Source organism: Anomalospiza imberbis, chromosome 10, assembly GCF_031753505.1.
Source record: "Anomalospiza imberbis isolate Cuckoo-Finch-1a 21T00152 chromosome 10, ASM3175350v1, whole genome shotgun sequence".
Lineage (NCBI taxonomy): Eukaryota > Metazoa > Chordata > Aves > Passeriformes > Viduidae > Anomalospiza > Anomalospiza imberbis.
Window position 1 is genome coordinate 5,766,884 of NC_089690.1, and position 25,084 is coordinate 5,791,967.

The 25,084-nt window shown below is 39.4% G+C and overlaps 1 protein-coding gene across 3 annotated transcripts in view; it reads left to right on the forward strand.

Annotated features, from left to right (window-relative positions):
• NAALADL2 (N-acetylated alpha-linked acidic dipeptidase like 2) overlaps positions 1-25,084 on the forward strand; it is a 310,270-nt gene that overhangs the window by 43,680 nt on the left and 241,506 nt on the right. Inside the window, exon 1 of one of the 3 annotated variants that reach the window (XM_068200322.1) lies at positions 2,866-3,124. The exons of 1 other annotated variant lie outside the window; for it this stretch is intronic. In XM_068200322.1, coding sequence (XP_068056423.1) covers positions 2,956-3,124 — 169 coding nt within the window. In that variant the 5' untranslated portion in view covers positions 2,866-2,955. Of the gene's footprint in view, positions 1-2,865; positions 3,125-25,084 lie in introns of those variants that run through there. One more of the 3 variants, XM_068200321.1, reaches the window with a different exon arrangement.

A 25,084-nucleotide genomic window follows, 5' to 3' on the forward strand; every position in this document is an offset into this window, starting at 1 on the left:
CATATTGGTGGGTCTGGCTGTGAGAGGTGTCTGATAATCCCATCTGGGAAGGCCTGGCTGTCCCATTCACCGACACGGACACCGTCACCTGTGTCCAGGTGAAACTCTTGGGTGGTGGCACCCAGGGCCCCTTCAGCTGCCATCCCTGGCCAAGGGACAGGAGGGGATGAAGTGTTTTTCAGATCTCGAGCTGGGCTCAGTTTGTTACCAAGGAGATGTATGGGGTTTTTGGGTTTGCCTGTAAACTGGCAGGTTACACATGAAAAACAAACTCTGTAATCAAAATAAATTGCACTATGTTGTTTAGGCATGCAGCTTCTGAGCTTTAATTGCTATCAAGTACATTGATAAAAGAAAAAACCCAAGGGAGTATTTTCTGTGTTCTCAGGCTCTGTGTTACTCTTTGTGTATTTTACCTTCATCTAATAAGTTCCTCTTGTGTGAAGCTGTTGGTTGAGGTGAATTGCATGTGGATTCCTAACAGAGATCTATACTTCATCCAAAAATCAGTGCAGTTAAATTAGGTTAAAATTTTTCAAGGTGCTGTGTTTGGCATATTGCTCCTGCACCTTGTATTTCTGGATGATACTGTAATGCATATACAAATTAAATATAATGCTAATGATTACTGCCAGGTGCTGAAAAAAAAAAGTAATTTAAATTACTAGACAAGTAAATATAAATTAAGATAAAGGTGCTTAAACAGTTTATTGTATTATTTGCTGCCCATGTTTTATATACATTAATTCAAACGATGGGTTGAGGCATGCACCTAATTTATTTAATGACTTCCTGCTGTAGCTGTGCTTTTGCCCATGGGTGGCTTTCAGAGTGACAGCTTGGAAGGCAGAGAAAGGTTGTTTATCTTTTAACTCTAAGATGGGAAGTCAAAGGTGTGGACAGGCAGAGGTGCTGGTGATGAGGTGAAGTGGTGTCTGCTCAATAAAAGTGGCTAATGAGGAAGGTTGTCATTGCAAGTGATCACTCTCAAGCCCTGTGGAATTTTTTTTGTGGATGCAAAAGTAGGGCTGCTCCCATATTTATCTGCCTGGGGACGTTGCACAAGCTGTCAGCACAATTTAGATATACGTGAACAAGTAGATTAATGAAGCATCGGGAAAAATTCAGACATAAAATCTTCTGTATTTACTTTGCCACTAAAAGATTAGATTGGCTGTCATAAGTTAGTCATCTGAGCCTTCTAAATGTACCAATTTGGTGCTTCTGCCTTTCCCTTCTTTAGTTTAATGAAATCGTGCTCGCTTGCCTCACTTATTAAAGAATCCATGTAATAAAACAACAGAAAAGAAAGAAAACCTTACATGGTTCCCTGCCTACCTGGATGTAAAGAAATGGGTTGGAATCTGATGTTTGCAAGTACTTGCTTTGCTAAAACAAAATCTTTCCATGTATGCAATGTGCTTGTATAATTTATGTAAACCATTTTTCCTCCCCAATTTTACATGTTTGGGAAAAAACCCCAAAATGTTTGGTATGCTATTATTTTGTAAGAATACTGCAAAAAAGTGGTGGATTGCTACAGGTTGCTCGTAGAGTGCAGGGCACATCTATATGTCAGAAAATTTTAGGAAAGCTTCTGATCCTTCAGCTTTCAAACAATGCAATTTCAACATTCTAGGAAAATGAGGATTTTCTTTCTTCCCCCCATTGAGGCCCCAGTTTGAACGAAGTCTCTGTGACCTGATACTTAATGTGCAATTTGAGGCTCTTGCCCCAGGTGGAAACCCTGTTGTTATTTAGCAGTAACCTGCTGCCCCTGAGGCACAGTGTCAATTCATGTACAATGTATTTAGTGATGTGTTCTGGGTGCACTAAATAAGAATTTGATTTTCCATTAAAGACTCGTTGAGAACAGCTATCTTTCTGAAGAGCTTTTCACATCTGTTCTTATCTTACTATTTTAATTGTCTAGAGCTGGATCCGTGTGCCAAGATTCCTTTTTCTTTTCTGTAATAAATTCCTTTATGATGGTGCCGAATGCTGGTGTTGATGTGGAATTGCCTGGCTTCACTTGGTGATTCTAATGCCTTTTGGGTGAGCTTTGTCCATCTGATTGAGACTTAATAAAATCAGTAAATGTCTCTTTTATAGTGTGTGGGCAATTTGCTTTTTAAAAAGGAAGAGGTGGAGTCCAATGCTCTGTAGTGATGGTTGGCATAGAAATATTGTTCCTTTAGAAAAGCACTCACTGGGCAGGAGACCAGAAGCAACACTTAAGCTGTTATTAATCTCTGGAATATTTAGACTCCTCTTTTTGGCGTGATTTGCTAATAGAGTGTTTCGCCTGAGTAACCAATGTCTTCTGAAGGAAAAAATAAACAGATTTGTTTATCTGTAGCAGCTTGTTGTGATTTTTCACTTTCTTTCTCTGTTTGTATTTATTATATTTTTGTATGTAATGTATAAATATTGATATCTTGGAGAATAATTTTTACAAATAATCTTTTTCCAATGTAGTTGTCTGTGTCCTTTCTTTTTTTTTTTTTTTTTTGCAAAATGATATTTTGCTGCTTAGCAGAATCCTCACACTTTCCTTTTGTTACATAAATGAACACCACAGATATGCAATTTAAAAACCAATTCTTTTCCAGGCAGTTATGGATATGGTATTCTTAAAGCAATGCAGGGAACCTGGAACTTCCCAAGCTGATGAGACTGCAAGTGTAGCCCTTGCAGGTGAAAGGGAGTTAATGCTCCAGAGATGTCTAAAAGGGAGGTGTGTATGTCTGTCTCTTCAAGGTGCTGATTCCAGGAGTTGGTCCTCGGTTTTTCCCTTGTGTATCCCATAATGCCAATTCTGCCTGCCCTGGTGAAGCACAGCTCGTGTCCCACAGTGGGAGCTTTGCCAATCCTCCTTGGGGAGGAAGTTGAACACATGGAGATCTCCTTGACACTAGTCTCAGCTGTTCCCAGGAGTGAAAAGTAAAAGGCTGGATGGATTTGGGTAGGAGGGGCATTATGTTAGCTACAGGTGAAGGAATTTGGAGGCTAAGTCAGCCTGGAAGAAGTGATCTAATCTCTCTGTATTTCTCCCTTGCTACACTGGCTTCTGCAGGTTTGACTAGTCCTGTGTGTGAAAATAATTTTAAATGTCTCCATATCTGTAAGTTAGTAATGAAATAGTTCTCTAAATGCTTATGTTCCTGTTATGTGTTGAAGTATTTTAGTAGTGGTTGGTTTTTCATTTTGTTCTTTAGATGAACTTAGTGTATGATTGTGTCAAGTTCCTTGTTGAAAGTCTTATTGATTTCCTTAGAGTTCCTGCCAGTTTCTAAATGTTCGTGTTGATCTTTTTGATAGTAGGAACTCCTTGTTCTGCAGCTCCCTAGACTTTTGTTCAGGTAAGAGTAAGATAAATTCCTCAAGTAATAAGATGGGTTTATGAGTTATTGTGTAAGTAATGGATTTAGTTACTCTGAAAATGAATGATGTATTTCTCCTGCTATGCATAGTTTCAACAGAAAAGATTAGAAATGGACTAAACTATAAGCCACTGCTGTTAAATATTTCTGTGGAGATAATGCAGGTTCTTGACTTGCTGGTTTATTTGATAGGGAATCTGGACTCATTCCTGAGTTTGCCCTGAAAGTTTCCTGTGAGCAAATAATCTCTATTAATTTGCCTTTTCTAGAGAAAATGAAAAATAATAATCTTCTCTTGGATAGAACCTTATATTTAGCAATATTTTCAGATCCTGAGAAGAAAAATAGATTTTTGTTGTCTGCATACACTTTTAAATTACTGTGCTTGTAAATTACTGTGGGGTTGCTACAGTAAATTACTGCCCTATAAAATGCTGCTTCTCTGTGGTTCAGGAAGGTTTTTTTAGTGTACATGCCACACTTAAAAGATGTACAAATCAAATCTATTTGAAAGGCATTATTAGGTTTTGTGTACTCTGCACTGAATAGTAGAGTATCCTTAGCAATGATTATTCATAAATCCCACAATTATTCAAAGAATAGCTGCAGAATTAGAGCAGCATTGGCTGTGTTATCCTGTGTTATTACAACAGTATGGAAGCATTTTAATAATAACAAGGGATTTAATTGGTGTAAAGACTTATTTGTGGAATGCTAAACACTTTGGTAAGCAAGGCATTTGAATTGTGCATTACAGGCACCAGGAGTATTATCAGCTAATTAGGAACTGAAAGGGCAAATGTAGTGTTAGCAAAGGCTCTTCAACTTCTGCACAGTTGTTTCTCAGTATTAAAATGGCTGGAACAATGATTATAAGTTTTATGTGACTTTAAGTATGGTTTATTACCTTCTGTGAACAGTTTCTAAAACATACTTTTAAGCAGTTTTCAGGGAACAGTGCACAATTAAATTTTGCAGTGAAGGTACTGATCTACAGCTAGAAAATATTGTCAAAGTGTTTGCACTGTAATAGAATGGCATGAATCTTAGTTTTGTTTCTAGGAAAAACTGTTTGTTTACCAACATCTGTATTTTGTCAGATGGTGGGAAAGTATGAGTTTAGGTTGATTGGTCCAGATAAAGGAGAAGCATTAATAGCAGTTGGGTACCTTGGGGAGTTCTTCATTATTAAACTGCCAGTTTTAAATTCCATCTGTAACATACTAATCAAATGCTTTTGACAGTTTAAGCTTTATTGTCAGCTTTAAACCTCCACAGAAGGAGGATTTCCTCTGAAATCTGGCTCTTTCTTGCCTAGCTGTTAATTATGCCTAGTGACATATCCTGCTAGTTTCCCCTTCCTTTCAGGCCACTGTTTGTCTGCAGACTTCTTTTGCTTCCAGGCTACAATATTTTATTCTCTCTCTTTGCTGTTCCTAACTTGTCATTGAAATTCTTGGCAGAAATGGTGGCCCACACAAGTATTTTATCTTTTGTTCAAACCTTTGGTTGTTTATGACCAGTCAGCTGTCAAAATCCTGTGTCTGCTGGTGAGCTACAAAGTTATCCTCGCTGGAGGCTGAGTTTATTTTTCTAAGGAATTAAATGTGTTATCATATAGGCGTGGTGTTGTTGAAAGTAGCTAAAATTAGGTTATTAATGCTTCACAGAAGAGGAGGACTGTTTGTAAGCAGGCCAGGGTGGATTGTAATTTTGTGAATGAACACCTTTTTCTTTGCAGGTGTTTGTGTGAGGCTCGGAGGTGGCTGTCCTCAGCCAGGGTGGCACAGGGTGACACAGAGTCTTAGTCCTTGCCCTTTCAGCAGGGCAGAAGAGACACTTGTGAGCCAGCTGGCTGGAGAGATATGCTCCACTCTCCTTCCCACTCAGAACTTGGCTTGCTGGAGCCAGCTCCCTAAAATCAGCTCCAGCTGTGCCCAAGGGGTGACTGTTACGGAGGCAGACAGCACATCCCTTCTCCCTGCTTCCCAAAGCAGATGTGGCTTTTTAGGAAAGGCCCCAAAGTCTCTGAGGGTCTGAAAAGCTGTGGCATTGCACCAGGGCTGATGGCTGGGGTTGAAATCCTGTAATGGTTGTTTTGTGTTTTTTCAAAAATGGCTTTCTCCACCAGAGCTTGGACACTACTGGTGCCCCAGTACCTGTTGTGGTGGTTGAGCCTCACATTAAAATCTGCATTTAGCCTAAATTAAGTAGCTATTAATGTAACAGACCGATTTTGTCCTCCAGTATGTTTATTGTACCTTTAAATCAAAACAAATCAACTCCAAATGGCCGAGTTCCCTCTTGCTGTGCTGCTGGTTTGTCTGAGAGCACTGAATTCCCCTTGCCTCACCCAAAAAACTCCTTCACCTATTAACAAGGAATGCACAAGGTGCTTATGGGGGGAAATATTTCACAAGTACAGCTGAAGGTGAAGACCTGGCAGTGGGATCTTGTGAAATCATGCTGCTGGCAGACCTGGCAGGGAAAGGATCTCAACCATTTAATTTTTTTCTTTTCTCACTTCCAGCTGTTGGAGCGCCAGCCTTCCAGGGCATTGGGATACAATTTGCTTATCTAATATCTGTAATTATTGTGTGAGTGCAGTAGCCTTTTAAAGACGGAAAATGATGAACAGCAATAAGGCATTTCTTTTCTGTTATATATTGTACTCTCCAGGCAGATTATTGTTAACCTCAGATGTTTTATGACTTTTTGATAATAGCATAGGGTGTTTTATTCTGGATATTAATTGGAGTTACATTTTCTAATGTAGAAGTTCATTCTGTCCTTCATTAAATAAGCTAAAATTGCACCATTTGTCAGTTTATGGTTCTAACAGCTCTTTATTTTTTATAACGAGTTGTGTAGGAGGGAAATCAGATTTATTGTCCTGTATGCTGCTAGTCTGGGACAGGCAGAATTAGAGAGGAGAAACATCACAATCTCACAGCTCAGCATAAAGCCAGAAAATAACTCCAAGACCAGTGATTTTTTTCCCGTTTTGGTTGAAGAATCTATTAAATGGAAGTACATGAGAGAGTTTTAAAAGAAATTGATTTCCTTACTAACAATGTTTTTTTGCCTGAATAAGAGTTTAATCATATTGGTGGGAAACAAAATTGATGAACCTTTAACATCAGATAGTATAGAAATAGTGATTAGAAACCATTTGCCTACAGCTTAGAAGACAAAAATTTAGATTAAGCACAACTGAAAACTGAAACACAAAGAAGTGCTTTGGGGTTTTGGTGGGGGATTTGCTTTGAGACACTCTTGTCCATTGCAACAAACACTTCCTAGATAGGAAGGACACTCTCATTTAATAAATAATTAGTTTCTAATTGTGTTCCTGGCTTCCAAAAATAACAACAAATTAATTAGTTCAGTCTCTGAACTCAAACTCTGTTACTGCCTCCTTCAATGTGCAACGCCAAAATGGGAACTGTTGGCTCACAGATTCCATCGTGGTCCTTCCCAAACTGTTTAGAGGCACCCTAAGAGAGTTTGGCCTCTAATTAGTGACCTTTCCTAGGACAAGTCCCAGGAGATGTGGTGTCTGATAAAGCCCATGAAAATGGATTTGTATTTCTGCTACTAGAAAGACCAAATATTACAGTTAAATCCTTGTACTTCTGTCAGCACCAGGGAAGGCTGGTTGGTTGATCCCTCTTCCCAGTTTTTAATTGGTGAGCAATAAACTACTTCCATTTAGGCTAGATTGGCTGAGGTTGGCAGTTTTTTCTCTTCTGTTTCAACTCCCCACTGCCAGTCCCAGTTGAGCAGCTCCTGGTTGTGTGCATCTGGGCTGAGCCTCCTGCGCTCGTTACCAGAATTGCTGATTTGCTGAGAAAAACATCATCTGCTGGGGTTTTACAAACTCCATCATTTAACTGTGTCATCCTTCTAACACCTAATTTGTATTCATTTAGGAGCTTGTTCTGGGGTGTTTTGGATAAGCTGAAGGATTGCCACGGAGCCTTAAGCGGTCCCATTTGTGATAGCTTTGTGGCGCGCTGCAGTGTCACCTTCAGTTAGATGGAAGCCAAATAAGCCTTGGTGAGGCCTCTCAAAGGACTGTGCATTGTCTGTAGAGGACAGTTCTGGTGCTGTAGGTGCTGACTGTGTGACTCAGCCCTTATTTGCTTCAGAGTGTGGAGCCATCCTTGAGGTGAGGGCAGTGAGTGCTGGTTACGCACATGGACAGCTCACAAGGCCAGCCCCGTTCCTGTGGCTTTGCAGGACGTGGGAGCTGCCCGTGCTTGCACAAATGAGAAGTTATTTCACTTGGCTGAAGTGGGACAGGGCTTTGCTGACACCCCTGGCTTGGTTGTCTTGGTTCTAGGAGCTCAGAGCAGGTGGCTGGGGAGTTCCTGTGGCTGACACACGGATCTGTGACAGAATCTGTGACAGCTCTGTCACCATCACGGGCCTGGCAGCACTGGCTCGGTGTCTCCATCAGTGTTTGCAGTGTGCAGGGCGTGCTTGCAGGCTAATGTGGGATTTCTGCAGGTCAGGCTTGGGCAAGATTGTTGTGCCTACATTCACAGATGCTCTTACAAGTGAAAGCCAAGCAACACGAGCAGTTTTAGCAGTGCTGGCTTTTTACAGACCCAGTGCTGCTGTGTTTGTGTGGAAGTTGCATGACAGCAGCAGTGGTGCACAGGCAGTAATGCAGATCTGAGATGTGCTATAGCTCACTAATTCCAAGGCTTTCTGCTGGTGACATCAGTCATCCTGTTAAACAGGAGACCTTTATTGTGTATCTGGTTTGGTGCTTTGGTGATTTAAATCCATGGAGGATTTGCTGGCTGAAAAAGCTGTGAGACATTATTCTGTCAGATAACTTTACCCAAATTGATGCTTTTATGTTTTTTAAGACACATTTTTAGACATAAAACAAATATATCGCTATAATAGAGCAGTGCAGTTATTCATTGGATTGCATTTATTACATAACTCCTTTAAAGGGAAACCAATTATTTGATTGTTCTCACCTACCAAAAAATATCAATTAGCATGCCAGACTAATTAATCTTCTCTAAAAGGTAACAATCAAATACAGCACATTTCCTCCCATAGGAAGACAGTACTTGTAAAGGTCACCATTTAGCTGTGCACCTCCTTTTATTGCACTTTCTCAAAAAAAAGGGGGGAGGGAAGGAGAGGTTGAATGATGAGAACTCAGTTCTCTCTAATGCTTAATAAACTTAACCTTTATCATGGTATTGAACTTGATGATCCTGCATGAAAGAGGAGTGCATGCTGCTTTAGAGGCATTTGTGCTGACTGTTAGTTAATCATTTTTATTTGCTTTATGGATACGACATGGAATATTTATTAAAATTCTTCAGAGCATAGTAAATATGAAGAGAAGCTAAAGCAGCAGAGGAAGAAGGATGGTTCCTCTGAGAAGAGGGGGTGTGTGGGTACAAGTGACTGTAGGGGGATGCATGTTAACGACAAAAAGATCTCCTCCTGAGCAGTCATCCTGCTATCTGATTCTGGACATAACTTCTCTAGGTTCAGATAGTGCAAAATATGTGATTTATGCTGGTTGGGTTTTTTTTTTTGCCTAGGTTTTTCCACCGTAATAAACGGTTAAAGAAATTTGTCATGATTGAAAAGAAATACTGAATATTTTCTGCCTGCATGGTCATATTAGAATGTGTGTGAGAAAACAATCATTTTGAATAGAAAAAAAAATAGTAAAAATAGAATACTTTGCAAAGGGGTATTCTCAAAGCCCATCAAATTCAAAGCTTTCAAATTTCATCCCTGATCAGGCATCATTTATTGCTGCATTGTAAGGAGTTAAGTATCTTTCCTCAAGCAGCCTATAATTCTTCATCATACATGGTATGCTAAGTTGCTTTAGGAGGTAACTAGAGAATGAATTTCTTTTATTGCTGATCCCAAAGTAGTGCCCAGAAATTCATAGGTTCCATAAGCATTTCTAAAGATCCATTAAAATCATCCTAACCATGATGGATGGCAGGATGCTCTGGTTTACGTCATGCTCCTCATCTGTACTAAAATTAAGCTCTTGTTTCCTTAACTGAATATTAAATTTATTTTATTCCTCGGCAGACTAGACTTTCAGCAAGTATAAATCTCACATGTATTTGCAACAGGTGCTAATCTCACTCAAAATACAAGAGTCACCCTTACTGTGACTCTTTTCCCAGGAGATTTAAGCACCTTTGCCACACGGTGCTGATTGTGCCTCAAATGGGATCTCTGTGGATTGAACCGAAAATGTGGAAACCTGAGTTCCTGCTGGCAGGTTGGCTGTCTGTGCAATATTAGGGATCAGGATTCTGCAGACAGTTCCTCAGGGCTGGACTTGGAACTGAGAAGAATATAAAAAGTATGAAATAACTTTTTTCTCATCTCTTGCTTGTGTGTTTTTCTCAGAGAAGGCAAAGCCAGGTGGTACTCAGAAAGCAGAGAAAAGGCACTGGAGGTGACAAGTGTGTTTACCAGACAGGGATAGAAATAGGACATGACAAAGATAATAAATCCCCTACAATTCTGTGCTTTTCCTGTTCTGCCTCTGGTTTCAGATCAATTTTTGTCTTTTTCCCAACTTGTTTTTCTTTTCCATGATGTTGGTATGTGTAGCAGTGAACATCCTAGATCCAGAATGTGCGTTCACTACCTCGGGGATCCATGCCAGCATCACTATTTCTGGCCCCTTTGGGCTGGGAAGTGAGGGCAGGGCTGGTGCCAGCAGTGAAGAGGAGCCCTTTGTCCCCTCAGCTGTGCAGCAAAGCCAGTGACTGCTCCAAGAGCTAAAACAGCTTCCACCAGCAGCAATCTGAAGATGCCCCACCTCTGAGCTTGTTTTAGGGATGTCAGTCATTTGTATTATTTGGCTTGTCAGTCAGTGCCAGCCTTCCCAGATAATGTGAAGTGGGGCTGGAAAGGCTCCTTCATGCTGAAGCCTCTTTAGTCACTGACAGTTTTGGTACAGAAAACATCCATCAGCGTCACTAGTGGGAGGGAGCTGTGCAGCTTCTGTCAAATTCCCATGCTCCTGATTAGTGGATTTTGTTGTTGTTGTGTTCATATTCTCCCCCAGGAAACCCACAGGATCACTTGTGTGACACTGTGTTGGCTTCCAGGGACGTAATGTGCAGCTTATTCCCAAAGCTGTGAAGCCTGATGTTTGCTCTCCAGGAACAGCAACTGTCTTCAGAAGTCAGAAAGCTGCTTTTGGGCTGAGTTTATTTCCCTGAGAAATAGATGTTCAAAACTTCTTGCTTCCTTGTGTGCACCTTTATAGATGAAGTAAAATGTGCTGGCAATTGCTGCTTTAATTTTTGTGTGGGCAGCTGTTACATTTATGTAAGTATCACTCCTTTTGAGAAATTGCTAGGAGGTATAAAAGTTTAAATTCTCTGCTGGAACATAAATCTGGCTTTCGTAAAAGCCTTGCTTCTCCCATCCTGTCAGTGTGCTTTGCCTGCCACATGCTTGAGCTTGTCTTGCTGCTCCTCTTACGAATCCAGCTCTTCTGCAGCCACCACCTGACAGCAAGGAGTCAATTTCTAACAGAATAAATGTAAAATTAAATAAAAGCAAAATGCAAAGCTTCCATCAGTTGAGCTTTTTCATAGAACCCAGGGAGGATAAATGGTAATGGCTGTCTTCAGTGAGGTCATCTGTCAAACAGCCCATTAAACAGACTTATTATTTCTGGCCAGAGGGATAAAAGGAAAGATGGAAATGTCTCAGTTTGAGGTATTTGAATGTGAGCAGGGCCGCCAGCCCTGAGGAGCATCCTGTGGCGATGACGGACTGCCTGAGGTAGCCACTAATGCTCCTGTTCTACAAATAGCTCCTTTTCTTGTAGCTTGGAGCCTGTTTGATGGGTTATAATTTCTCTGTGGACCATCTACTCTGTCCAGGTGCTGGCAAAGGGCTTCTCCAGTGGCCCAGCTCAGGGCTGCTCCTCTTCAAGGTTGGTCTGGATTCCCCATAGGTAGATCTTCTGGGAGCTGCTGAGACCCCCTCCCTGTGCCTGTCTGCCGTCCCCTGCTCTGGGCAGCAAATCCCCCCTCCTTAAACTCCAACAAACAAAGAAAATAACCCTCCCCAACAAAAAAACCCACCAAACCAAACACTAATGATAATAATTAAAAAACCAAAACACAGCTAAGTCAATCAAACTAAAGCAGCTCAAACCCACCATTTTCGAGGCCATGGGAGACCCTTCCAGAATCCCACTTTCCACCATTTCCTCATATGCTGAAGCGACATTTTTTGAGGACATAGTAGCTTTTTCTCACTGCACAGCACTCCTATAGCACTTTCCATCTTCCTTGGATGTTTTGGGCAATTTCCAGAAATTGTGGGGGACCTTATCACTCTGTGCAAGTGTCTGAAAGGAAGCTGTGTGGCCAGGTGGGGCTCGGTCTCTTCTCACAGGTAACAAGTGACAGGACCAGAGGAAATGGCCTCAAGTTGCACCAGGGGATGTTTAGGTTGGATGCTAGGAAAACTTCACTAAAGAGGTTGTCAGGCACTGGAACGGGTTGTCCAGGGAAGTGCTGGAGTGACATCCCTGGAAGTGTTCAAAAAGGGTCTGGATGTGGCACTTGGGGATGTTATAGTGCTGGTTTAATTGTTGGACTTGATGGAGTTCCTTTCCAACCATAATGGTTGTATGGCCTGTGATTGTCTGAATTTAAGAGTTAATGTAAATAAACCCATCTGGGCCTGATCCAGCTATATAATTGATACAAATGATATAAATTTTATTCTATAAATTTATTTAATTTTATAAATTTTTGTCCTCTACACAATATTTATGGAAACTGTGCTTTTGCTCTGGTGGCTAAAGTAACTTTGTCAATCTTTCTTAATGATGGTATGTGATTTTGGGGTGTGTTAAGTGTGAAACCTTCTGTATTAAAAGGAGGCCTAGAGGTTTAGTGTTGAGGTTGCCTACATTAACTACTAAGGCAAGTTTATTGAACATGTGAAAGAGTTAAAATGTTAATTTTGCTGCTTGAAAAGTTGGGTTTTGCCTACTAGATATTTGGATATTCAGTTAAGTGGCTGTAAATATTAAAGGTATGTTAATATACTTGGTGTAACTCACCATGTCCAGGTTTTCTATAAAAGGACTCTTGTTTTTGCTAGAAAGGGGACATATTTGTCAGAGGGAAAACTCTGTAAAAGATGAAGAATTTCTTTGTGACTTTGTAAAAAGGAGAGGTAAAGCTGTTTGCATGCGGGATGTCCTTTCTCATCTGCTTCAAGTATTTTATACACCTCTGGCTGTAATATCAACAATACCTTTCCATGGCTTGCTACTTCTGTGAATAATCAGGGAACAGTCTCTTTTGCAGTGGATTTGATTTGAAAAGATTTGGTCCTGGAATGAAATATTGCAAATATTTCAGTCAGCTTTAGTATAATTTTTTATACTTTGATAGAATGAAGCTGCAGTCTGAAATAATTTTACATCATGAGCAGTTCTAAATGAAAGTACTTGTAGATTATTTCCACCACATAAGTGCAAGAAAGAATCTCTTTCTGCCTAAATAATATTTAATTCTATTACTTTAGGAGAAAACAGTCATTTCAAGCTTTAGCACCTGAGCGGTGCTGAACTTCAGTGATGGTGATTTTTGGTTATCAAAGTGCTGCCTTCTCAAGAGAAACCTTGCTCCAAACAAAGCTTGGGGGCCTCACTAACAGGTCCTGGATGGGCACAGTCCAACTCACCGAAGGCTGATGGTTTGCCTAATTTTTGGAAGTGGATATAAATTTGTTTAAATGTATTTTTGTATCTCTGTATGTGCACACACCTATTTCTGATACAAACATATATATATATATATATATATATATTTATAAACATGCTGTATCCTTTCTTGCAAAGGTGGCCATAGTGTTTTTGTGCTTTTGAAATCACAACCCAAATTGCTGCCTGTGTTTTGTTTTTATAGGTCAGACAATTTTTGAGTGAAAGAAGTGCTGGGCAAATATCAGCCCTTTAAATATCTTGGGATTGATGCTGCCACTGGTCAGAGGGAGTTGGCTGAATTGTGATTATAGTCATTAGAAAAAAGAGCAAACAGTGCAGCCCCCAGTTATAAAATTACCTGAGTTCATGTGAACATGTCTGAGTTGAGATGAAAAAAGATAATACTTGTGTGTGTGTTTAAGTCTTTGTTGCTATGGAATTAAATAAGGTTATTGGCCTCAGGATCTTTGGTTCACATTGAATCGCTGAATTTTGAGACTGGGGTTTTTGCCTGAGTAGGTCAAGGAAAATAAATGTCTATTTACATTCACAAAATTTTAAATGTCATTTGATTTATGTAGCATTCACTAGGAGAAAAACAGTACTTTTTTTCTTAGGGTTATTTCTTTGTTTTCTTCTGTGAAAACTGAATCCTTAGAAAAAATTCAACATACAGCATTAGAAATATCCTGGTTTTCCAGGCTCTTTCTTTTAACATTTACCGTTGGCTTCTGGAGAAATATTTCATGCATGTTCTAGAAATTGCATTTAAACTTGGTGAAATGATAGCCCTGAAAGGATTTAGTGTAGTGCAAGGCTGCCAGATAACTTGGGCTGCCACTGCAGCAATAGCAAATTTCATCTCTCCAAGGATTCTGTTCCATAGGGTTGTTACTGGAACAAGAACTGAACAAATATTAAGTCATGTCACATGTGGAGAAACTTAATTTGGCTGTGCAGTTTTGATTTTACAGTTGGCTCTGGAAATGCGGCATGTTTTACTTGCTCTTGTATTAAATCTTTGGGCCAGGTCTTTAGATGTTAATCTAGATTTTGTTTCTGCCCAGTTGTTTCTGAAGAGTTAAGTCACCTTTGTGGGGAACACCAAGGTCTGCTGAGTAAGGAATGGCAGATTTGGCATATTTTGGGTGGTTGGGTTGTGTGAGCCGTGTGCCAGCCCCTGGCTGTGGCAGCACAGTAAATGGCCCTGTAAACCTGATTTAGCACCTCACCGTGGGGCTGGGAGCTGTAACCTTGGTGCTCTGCTCCCCAGGGACGCAGGAGCTGGTTCTAGCAGAAAATGCTAAACTGCTCTTCACGTTTTCTGTAAGATCAGGGCTTTTATGTCACCAAAGCTGTTGTATCTCTGAAGTGCTTGCATTTTAAAAATCAAAGATAAAGATGTACCTACAGCACTTCTGTTGTTAAATTTCTTTATGGTCCCTAAACCGAGCTGTGTTTTCAGTACTTTAGTGGAAACAGAGAAACACTGTTTTTCCTTATTTAAGACCTCTGGCTTCCTGCAATTCAGTCCATAGAGTCTAATTTTCTTGCAGAACAGATATTAGTAAAACAGTATGATTAACAGGATCAAAATCAGATATTTGAGTGTACTGAAACCTGTGTTTGTGTACAGGAAGAAAAAAAAAAAAAACAAACAAAACCTTTCAAGTGTCAACCAGCTTGTAACATTACGTGTCAGTGTAAGATATGAATATGTATTTTGTTGCCATATAGTAGGTGCACATGGAATCTGCCAAGAAAACTGTGGTTTTTAGGATGTTTAACTTTTTGTCCCTCTCTACAGATGGATATGTAGCAGTTTCATGTTTATAATATATTATATATAAATATATATAGGGTAATAACAGAAGTATGAAGGTTCTGTGAAACTATCAACAATGTATTTTTTAAAAATATGCTACTTATGTTCTCCATTAAAGTTTATGGGAATTCCTAGACTTCTGTTAATGATCCCAGTATTTTGCTATGCATGAAAATTAGATTTTAAGCCAGAAAAGGGGCTTATTTTAATTCCCTAAACCAGAATAACTTTTACATTTTCAAAACTCTTTAGAGTAGTATTAGTTACTCAGCTTCCATATTAAAAAATAATCTCAAGACAAACAACCCCCCCCAAAAAAAGCTACTACTGGCTTGAACATGCCCTGAATTATTCAAAGCTAAAAGATTGAAACAAAATAATTTTTCTCATGTTTATCTTTACAGCATAAGTATCTTTTTAAGATAAGATGTGAACAATTCTGTAATGCTACATATAAATTGTATGAGGAGGTGTCTTCTCAGTTCATGCCAGATCAACACAAAGTTTTTAGTTTAATAACAAAATGGCAGGTAGAGAAGATGTTTTTTGTTCTGTTCTGTTTTCTCTAAACTCATTTTTGTGAGTTACTTGGACCATTTTTCATCAGAACTAAGGTTGGGAGGAAATGATGTGTTGGTATATTAAGGTCTAATGCATGTTTATACATTTTGACTTTAGAAGTCCATGTTGTTCACAGAAAATGTAGGGAATTTTTACATTCAGAATAAAAGTGCTGACAAAGGGTTGAGTAGTCAGACATTAAGTAATCTCAGACCTCTCAGGAGTCTGTGTGAATACTGAATCTTATTAGTCTGGGCATGTGGAAATCTCAGACCTGCAAATTTCTTCTTGGACTAGTGACACTTGGGAGAGAGGTTGGTTTGGTTTTGTTTGTACAAGACCACAGTGCTTTATGAAATCCATCTGCTGGCTCAGCACAGATTTCAAGCTCTGAATCTGTAGACATATTGCCAAAAAAATGCAACCTGTGTTGCTGAAATATTCCCTTTCATGCAAGTGGGTATGGGTTTATTACTCCAGCAGCTCTTTTGAAGAGGATCAGCCAGATCAATTGAAAAATGTCTGAATAAAGTTAGAAAGGCACATGCAGGTATATAAATCTCATGTTTTGGTGGGTTTTCCTTAACCCTTTCACTCCTAATTAATAAAGTAAAGGACTAATGAGATCTTTTGTGATTTTTGTACCTCAGCCCATTCTGGTTGTTGGTTCATTGTTAAAATGGGCAATTCAGGAATCATTATGAAGGAATTCTTGGATATGAGATGCAGGAATGTCTCAGCTTTCCTCCCAGGGCTTTGCAGGAATTCCTGTATGAACACAAGACACTAAAAGTTCATAGTGTAGCCACAGTCCTGTTTGCATCAGTTATAAATGGGAGTGCTGCTGCTCCTACTTGGCTATTAAAAACCAAATTTGTCCGTTTATCTGCAGTGTGACAAGGGAAACTAGAGAATATCTAATACTGTTCTAGTCTGAACATTTGAACAAGAAACTGCTAAAATGTCAAATGCTATTCAGGCATGTTCTGTAGGAATATGGCATTTTTGGATGTTTGTGTTAGTGCATTGTAAATGTTAACAAAAATAATCATGATGAGCCATTGAAATTTCTTGTACACAAGTCAGAATAATGCATGTGACTGTAATACTTTAAAATAATTTTAAATGTTATTTTTAATATTAGCAGGGTTAAAAAAAAGTTTCAAAAATTCTCTTTGCACTGCACTGTGTCCCTTTAAATTCTGAGCCTCTCTGCTGGGCTACTGCTCCTTCTCCTTCTAAACATGGTGCTGCCTTCATTGTGCTTCATCTCACTGTGCCACCTCTGACCATTAATGCAAATTGGAGGCCAGATAAGAGTTGCTCTGGATTTAAATTGGTGCAAATCACAGCAGAATCTGTCTCCAGTTCATATTAATGACTGCAAGTGGGAGAAGCTGCCTGAACAGAGAGGAGGCTCTAATGAGACCATGTTCCTTCACCCGTAGCCATATCTCTGCCACCTAATCTCTTTTCTAGACTGTGGAATCAAGTTCATTTAATTGTATTTTCAGCTAAAGTCTGTAAAGTGCAAATATGGGAATAAACAAGGAATCATGTTTGCATGTTCAAGTGTCTTTCTCTTTAAATTCAGTGCTTACATTTTTCTTGATAATCGCACTGGAATTGTTCTGTGCACGCATGGCTGCTCTGGGGGGGCGGGGGAAGGATTTTTAGTCCTGCTTCTTGGAACACCTTGCAAGAGCCCACAGTCACTTGGGCCTTTTCCTCTAGAGGAAGTTCAAATAAAAACCAAGAGAATATTTGTTTGTCCGTGCTGCTGTTAATAGCAGAGTGAGATTTCTGTGCTAAGGCACCGTCTGTCAGCAAAGCAAACACAGCATGTTGTGATGTTTGTGTGCCTGACTAAGGCACAGTATTTATTTCATCCTTGGAGAGCTTGCATGGAGGACAGAATTCCCACTGTGTCAGAAAGGATCTGCAGCAGATACCCTAGACTCCCTTCTTTGATAAAGTACCTTTTGTCAGCAAGTGTGTATGTTGAAAATTAGCAGTTCCTTCAGCACAAAAACCTTGACATTGAATATAATTGAGGAGGTTAGTGTCGGCGTGTTCATAAGTATTACCTGTCATTTGAAATATGACAGTGCTGTAACTGCAGGACCTTGGGGACTTCACTGCTCTGGCACTGCCATCTGACTGCCTTGGAGGCTGCGAGACAGCTTCCGAGCACTTTGACCCTGAGATAATTAACATGGCCCTGGAGGCTTCTGCCTTTTGCTTTTCTGCACTTGTTGTTTAATAAGATGTTTGTTGCTCTGCTTGTCTTTGATGCAGTGGTGTGCCATTAGGGACACAAGGTCCTTCGCCTGCTGTCACAGCTAGTGGGTTTAGGTAATGCTGTCTGTGCAGCCATTCCTTTCAGTTCCAGGAAATTAAAATATTATCATCAATTAGCCAGCTATGCTGGGTGGCTCGCTCTGTTTCTGACGGGATGCACGTGTTTGTGGTGTGTGAAAGCAAGGTGACAGGGAGGGAGAGTATTATACAACTCAATTGCCAGGGAAGAAGTCAGGTTTTCAGCAATGTCAAATGCTAAAATGATGTCATAGGATGCAGAGATGAAAGGCAGCATGCAGCTTTTCAGGGGAGGGAGGGGTTGTTGCTGTCTGGGAGGTGCAGCCTTAGGGTGGAAGGTTATCAGCTGTCTGTGGTCAGAGAGACAGTTGTTTTAATCACTTGCATTAATCAAGATCATGATGGTTTAGTCCATAAAGTCTTTTTGGTGTTTTGCTGAAAGCAAAATGTGTTTTTAAGGAGAAAGGAGAGAAACCAAAAACCCAAAAAGTTTGGAGCATCTTTGTGTCGACAAGCTGAGCACAACTGGTTTTACTTTTCTGCTCTGTGAAACAGTGTTTTAAAGGGTTGTGAAAAATTCAGCTTTGTTGCTCCAGAGAGATTCACACTAATACTTGACAGCTCCCCTGGCTGAGCTGCTTTTTGAATACTGTAAGAACTCAAAGCAACATTAAATCTAAATAATCAACTCCAGTGGATGGCATGGTTGAGCCAGGGTGCTCCCACGAAAGGGCATTTTTAGCCACAACAAAAGCTTCACAAAGTCATCTTGTTTCTTGGGAATTGTCTGTTTGAAGGGAAAAAAACCTTAAGATAGTCTCATTCAGGGTGTTTTTTTTCTTTCTTTTTTTTTTAACAGTTGTCCTCTTTTTTGTGTATGTTTATTTCTGAAGGAACCAACATATGAGAATAACCTAGAATGTGCAACATCACAGAGCCATGGTTATAGCATTTAGCTTTTAATTTCATCATGTAAGAACAAATGGAACTGGAAAGGTATCTCATTACACCCATTTAGCTTGAAATACTCCTCGTCTGTCTTGCTTGTGGAGAGCATAATTTAGAATTAGAACTGTGAAACAATGCCAGATAGTATTGAAAAGTGAGTTTGGCTGATTTAGAGGAATGCTTTGAGTGGAGAAGCTTGGAAAATGCCATCAGATAGAGTTGCAGATATTGAAGAGATTAATTTATACACCACAATCCACCCATAAGGACTCACAGTGCAATAACATCTTTCTAGTTCCTGAGTGTATTATTTCCACTGTCATGCTAATACAGAATGAAAGAGGGAAATACAGCAGTTTTCTTCTAATAATCCAGCATTAGTTTGGGAGTTAAAGCCAAGATGACTGAAAGCTACAATATTCTAAAGACTCATTCTCCAGTTCCTTTACATTATGAATATAAATATCTTCTCAGTTATAGACATTAGGCTTTCATTGTATAGCCCACCATTAGGCATAAAACATTTGAGAAAGCTGCCTGCATTAGGCTATTGAAAGAGCACTGATTTACAGCTCTTCTGTAACCTCACTTTGCAAATATTAAGGGAATAGTAAAGGAAAAAGGTATTGAGGATTCTACATAAATATATTCATCTTTGACTTTCATGTAGGTGTTTGGCTGACATGGACTCTTTTTTTTTGGTCTAAACAAGTCCAACATTTGTTGTTGAGTCATAACCTGACAGAAAGATCACAGGAGTATTTGAACAATTCCTATCTGAGCCTTTTCTCCCTTAGAAGACCCTGTTATTGGAGGGGAAGAATTATTTTCTCAGTAATGATGATGAAGTGCAGGATGTTGATCAACTATAGCTTATATTGTACTTATTCTTGCTTGGATTTCAGTCAGCAGTGATAGAAGACTTGAACAAGAGATGTGATCCAAAACCACACTGGGGTGGGTGGTGCTGTTCCTTGGGTCACAGCCAGTAGGGCCTCTTGAGTCACTGCTGCAGGATTTTTTATGGGAACTGTGGAGATAAATACTGGAGGATGTCAGAAGGCTTCCAGTGGTGGTAAGAAGCATACTGTCCACATAAATATACTTTTTCACAAAGGGATTTAACTTTTATTTATCAGAAGCCTATGAAGTTCTGTCAATTTTCCTAGTGAATGGTAAAAAATAGATAGAATTAAGTGAGTAAAATTAACAGTAATAAAGTTAGGGAAGCATGAAATTAAAAAAGTGATTGCAGTAACAAGGTATAAAAGTTTTTCAGGAAAAATAATACCCTTTTGACTTGGTGAAAAACAGTATAAGTACTACTTATTAAAGAAGAATATATTCAGATGAACAGTATCACATCAATGGAGTCTTCATACTTTTTGGTTTTAGCTACTCTATTCTATTTGATTATCTCAAATTAATGTACTTTACAACTGCTAATCAATTTGTTCTTCTCATTTTCATGATAGGTAAGTATTACCAGCTTGCTTTTGAAAAAGAAAAAAAGATTGAAGCTGAGGCTTTTGAGATAAGTGGAAAGAATCCATTAAAAAGGCCTTTAGTTTCAGGTTCTTGAGGGTGTGTAGCTCAAAAAAAAAAAAAAGGTGAAGAGCTCAGTATTTGCTGATACCTTCAAGTAGCATTCAGGTGCTTCAGTTTATACAGTGGCAACTCAAAATATGTATGCAGCCCCTGAAACATTGCTCCAAGGGAGAGCGTGCTATAAGGATAAAGGAAATAATTATTTCTGCCTTTTTTCCCTTTTGCCCCACAACAGGGCATGTGCTCTTCACAAATTTGTCCAACAAGGGAATGGAAGAGGAGTGAGTGTGAAGGAATAGGAGTCAGGAGGAGCACTCAGGTTACACATTGCAATATCATCATTATTCTAAGAGATGGCTTTGGATTTGAATTGTCTTGGGAATGGAGGCTCTGTCAAATTGCTGAGATGATGGACTCGTGCTTAGGTCAAGAGGGAGTTGGACAGACTGAGGGAGATCTTCTCCAGAGAGCATTTGGCATAGCTCAGTTTTCTCTTTACGAGGTCTTGCATGTGAATCCCGCCTTGATAGATTTGTCCATGTCCTCCCCCCCACAAATTTTCGTAGTTTACAAGTGCAAGGATCAATATAGCCCAGTAAAATCTTGGTGTAAGACTGAACAGCAAGAGCATCATAGTTTGTGCTACACAAACACAATGTTATGACAGTGTTAAGTTTTTGATAAGTTTTGATAAGTTTTAATAAATGCCATTTCACCAAAATAATATATTTGAATACCTGTTTATTCTTTCTCCCAAAGATTTTCATTAAGACACAGATCCTCAAAAATTTAGAGAGAGGAGATATTCAAAGGCGTGTCATTTTAATACACTTTCACAGCAATATTTCCTGGCAAATTGGAAGTTGAGTTCTTATGAGTTGCTTTGCTTTCACAGTTCTCCAGTGGCTTGGTTCTTTAGGTGTTAAACAGCTCTAACAGGCTCAGATAAGCTGAAAAGCTTGATAAGGTCAGAATGGTGAATGACTGCTGGAGATATATCTTATTCACAAAACACACATTTAGTTCTCTGAGTTCTTTTCTATTCATCTTTTCATCTCTGTTTTAGTTTCACATCCTATATAGAAATGTCAGCGCATTATTGCGTTTTTTTTATTATTATTATTACTGAGCTTTGCAGAGCGGATCTTTGTTATTTTCTTGATTCTTGCCCTTTTAATGACCTTTAAATACAGGTCCTCTCCTTGCTGGCAGACCAGCTACTTTGCCGTGAGGGTTTGAGAAGGGACTCTTGTAGAAAGAGGAGTGTGTGCTGGGAAGCGTTAAATTTCCCTGCGTGTTATTATCTGAGTCACATCAGCTCAGTGGCACATTAAGAAATGGGCTGTCATGGTCTGTTGTTATGGAACAGTTCCCATGAACCAGCATGGGCTGTATCTTATGTAACAAGCCTATCTTTAGGCTGATGTACAGCATTTTACATTCAGCGCCGGGCAGGGATGGAGCTGATGTTTCGTTTCTGCCCCTGTCTGTATTTTTTAATGTGCACAAGTAGCACGTGGAAAGTGGAGGCTGTTGCCTTTTCTGCCTGCTAAAAGGAGATAGCGTTTCTTCAGATAGCTGTGTTCTGGAAAGGAGAAAAGATTCTGGATCTGTGATTTAAGTGCTGTAGGGTGCTGCCGTGCGAGAGAGACAGAATTTGTCCTGTGGCACAAAAAAGTGCATCTGGGGAGAGGTTGTTTCAGTTTTGGTGACATTTTTAAGACTCGCTTCAGGGCCCAGATCAGATGTTTCTTAGATACCTATTGGCAAATGCCTCATTTTTGATAGAGTTGTTTAGGCTGGAAAAGACATTTTTAATAGTATCAAGTCCAACCATTAACCCAGCACTGCCAAGGGCACCACGAATTCGTGTCCCTAAGAGCCACAGCTACGTTTCTTTTAAATGCCTCCAGGGCTGGCACTGCACCACTTCCCTGGGCAGCCTGTTCCAGTGCTTTACAGCCCTTTCCATGCAGAAATTTTTCCCATATCCCATCTGAACCCCCTGGTAAAACTCGAGGCCATTTCCTCTTGTCCTGTTGTTTGTGACTTGGGAGAAGAGACCAGCCCCTGCCTGGCTGTAACCTCCTTCCAGGTGCCTGCAGAGAGTGAGGAGGTCTCCCCTGAGCCTGCTTCTCTCCAGGCTGAGCCCCTTTCCCAGCTCCCTCAGTCCCTCCTGGTGCTCCAGACCCTTCCCCAGCTCGGTTCCCTTCTCTGGACACTCTCCAGCCCTTCAGTATCCTTCTTGGAGTAAATGGCCCAAAACTGAACACAAGATTTCAGCACTGGAGCTGCTCACCTCAGCAGCAGAGAAATATCACACTCACGGGGTGACCTTTGAGGAAAATCACTAATTTCTTTGTTTAGAGTGCAGAGGGCACAGGTGTCATAGAGCAGTTGCTGGTAAATGGAGTATATTATTTCTGTATCAGTGTCACACTGTCAGAAAGTGGCACTTTGTTAAGATAATGTGACCTTTAGAATAATCTTTTAGTCTTCTATTCTTTCTCTGGTACTGTGAATCTCTACTTTTAATTCTTAATGTTTTTCGATGAAGTAGAAATAACACAAAATTCAGTTATTCATGTTCTTTCAGCTATATTAGATATTTTTCTTCATAAATGGCAAAGGTGCCATTTTATCCGTGAAAAACTTCTGTTTGCCAACTGTAAAATGTACATCTGTTCTAAAATGTAAGTTTGGTAAGCATTTACATATTTTATAAAGGAAAGAAACTGATACAAGAATGGGGATCAGCTGCTTTCCAATGGTTTCTGTGGGGAAAAAAGTGGATGAAAAAATGCTCTGTGAGCTTTGTGCTAGGTTGTCTGTTGCAGAAAGGGAAAGCCACAGTGCTGGAGCAATTATTATTTAAAAGGGAAAGTATGAGACTAGGTTAGATAATAACAATTTGAATATTAGCAATGCTACCTGCTAGTGCTTTTTTTTTTTTTTTTTTTTTTTTTTTTTTTTTTTTTGAGGAGATTCCCAAGCTGCAAAATTTTTCTTCTCAGTCTGATCATCCTTATTAAGCACTCATTGAATCAGAGGTTCAGCTTGGTCTCTTTCTCAAATCTGTCTGGGAGCTGCTCCATGAAATATGAGTCATGCAATACACTCTGGGTCAAGGAAACAGACTTCTCTGCTTCCATAAATATGTCCCAGTCTTAGAAATGAAGATTGGTGATTTCTTTGTTGATTTGTTTTTGATTTTTTTTAACTACCAAAAGATGTGGGTAAAAGCTTTCTATCCTATTAAGCTGGTTTCCAGCAATTGCTGCTCTTTGCTTTCATGTCATGAAGCCTGTGGTCATAGAAAAAGATCCTGCTACTCAGAATAGGAACTGGAGGTCTGCTTGATTATTTCTAAACCTCACTATTGTGATATGAGTAAAAATACAGTAGCAAAATACAGCTCAGTAGCTTAATGTGCATGTTTTTTTAATTGGAGAAATGCAGATTTTTCCCTGGAGACAAAAACATTTTTAGAATAGAGGCTGCCTGTTCAAAAAATCATAGTCATGTAGCAATGTTACAGCAATTTGTTTGTTCTAATTGCACAGAAGTCCTTCAAAGTGTGTGAAAGTATGCACTTAAATATCATTCTGAATTATCCTTGAATTTCCATATAAAATCTCAGCATTGTTGCTGTACTTGTGACTGAATAAAAATCAGTGCTGATATAAGAAATATAACATATATTAATATTTCTGAGAAAAAGAAGGAAATCCTGCTATATTTTGTTTGTGCTTAAAATTTGAAAACTGGGTTCTGCGTTTAACAGCAGCTGCTTGAACCTTATTTTACTTGGAACAAAAAAAAAAGACCCTGTTAATGGCAAAATTTAGCAAGAATTCTGAGAGAAAGGAATTTAGGTTCTAAGCCCTGTTCAGATTTGAAACTGTGGAAAGTTATAAAAAAGTATAGGGATTACTTTTGATACAGTTTTTGAAAATTATACATTTCTATTTCTGGAATCAGAAACCTTGATTTTTATTTTTTTTTTTTTCCAAAAGGAAGGGTGATCATATAATCCAGTTGGAATAAAAACCAATTTTTCATAACATTTTATATGTCTATTACTATTAGTAAACTTTCAGGTCTTCCAACTAGTCAAAAAAAAAAAAATCCCCCAAAAAACCCCAACTTACTATTGCTAATGTTTCCTACTATGGATGCATTACAGGACCCTTGAAACTGCTGGAAAAGAAGAAAGCACAAATAAGGAGAGCATCTCCCCATAAACTTTTTAATGGTATTTTAAGCAGATACTAGACAGATTGTAGATGTGTCAGGTTTGTTAAAGCTAATACTTCAGCTCAGGGAACCCATTTGGCACTTGAAGTAAATCTCCCAGATGGAACAATATCATTAAAAATTAATTGTATAACCACTGGACCTGTCTTTAAAGATTTTGGAACTGCTGAGGCTTTCTAATCAGATATTGTTGCTCCAGTTCACCAGTGAAGCGAAGCCAATGACTTTTCTGGTGTGTGGCCTACTTCTGTTAATGAAAGTACAATTTATTCACTTCAACATACAGGCTGTAAAACTAATCTCCTGGTTGACACATTATTCTCTTCCACGTGTTTAACTCCTCTTCACAGAACCAAAAAAAAAAACATGTATATAGTAAATCAGAAGGGACACATCAATCAACTTGGCACCATTTAAAAGCCAATTAGAGTTGGGGATGGTGGTGTTTGATGCTGAGCCTGGCTCTTCCCTGGCCTGCCCTGT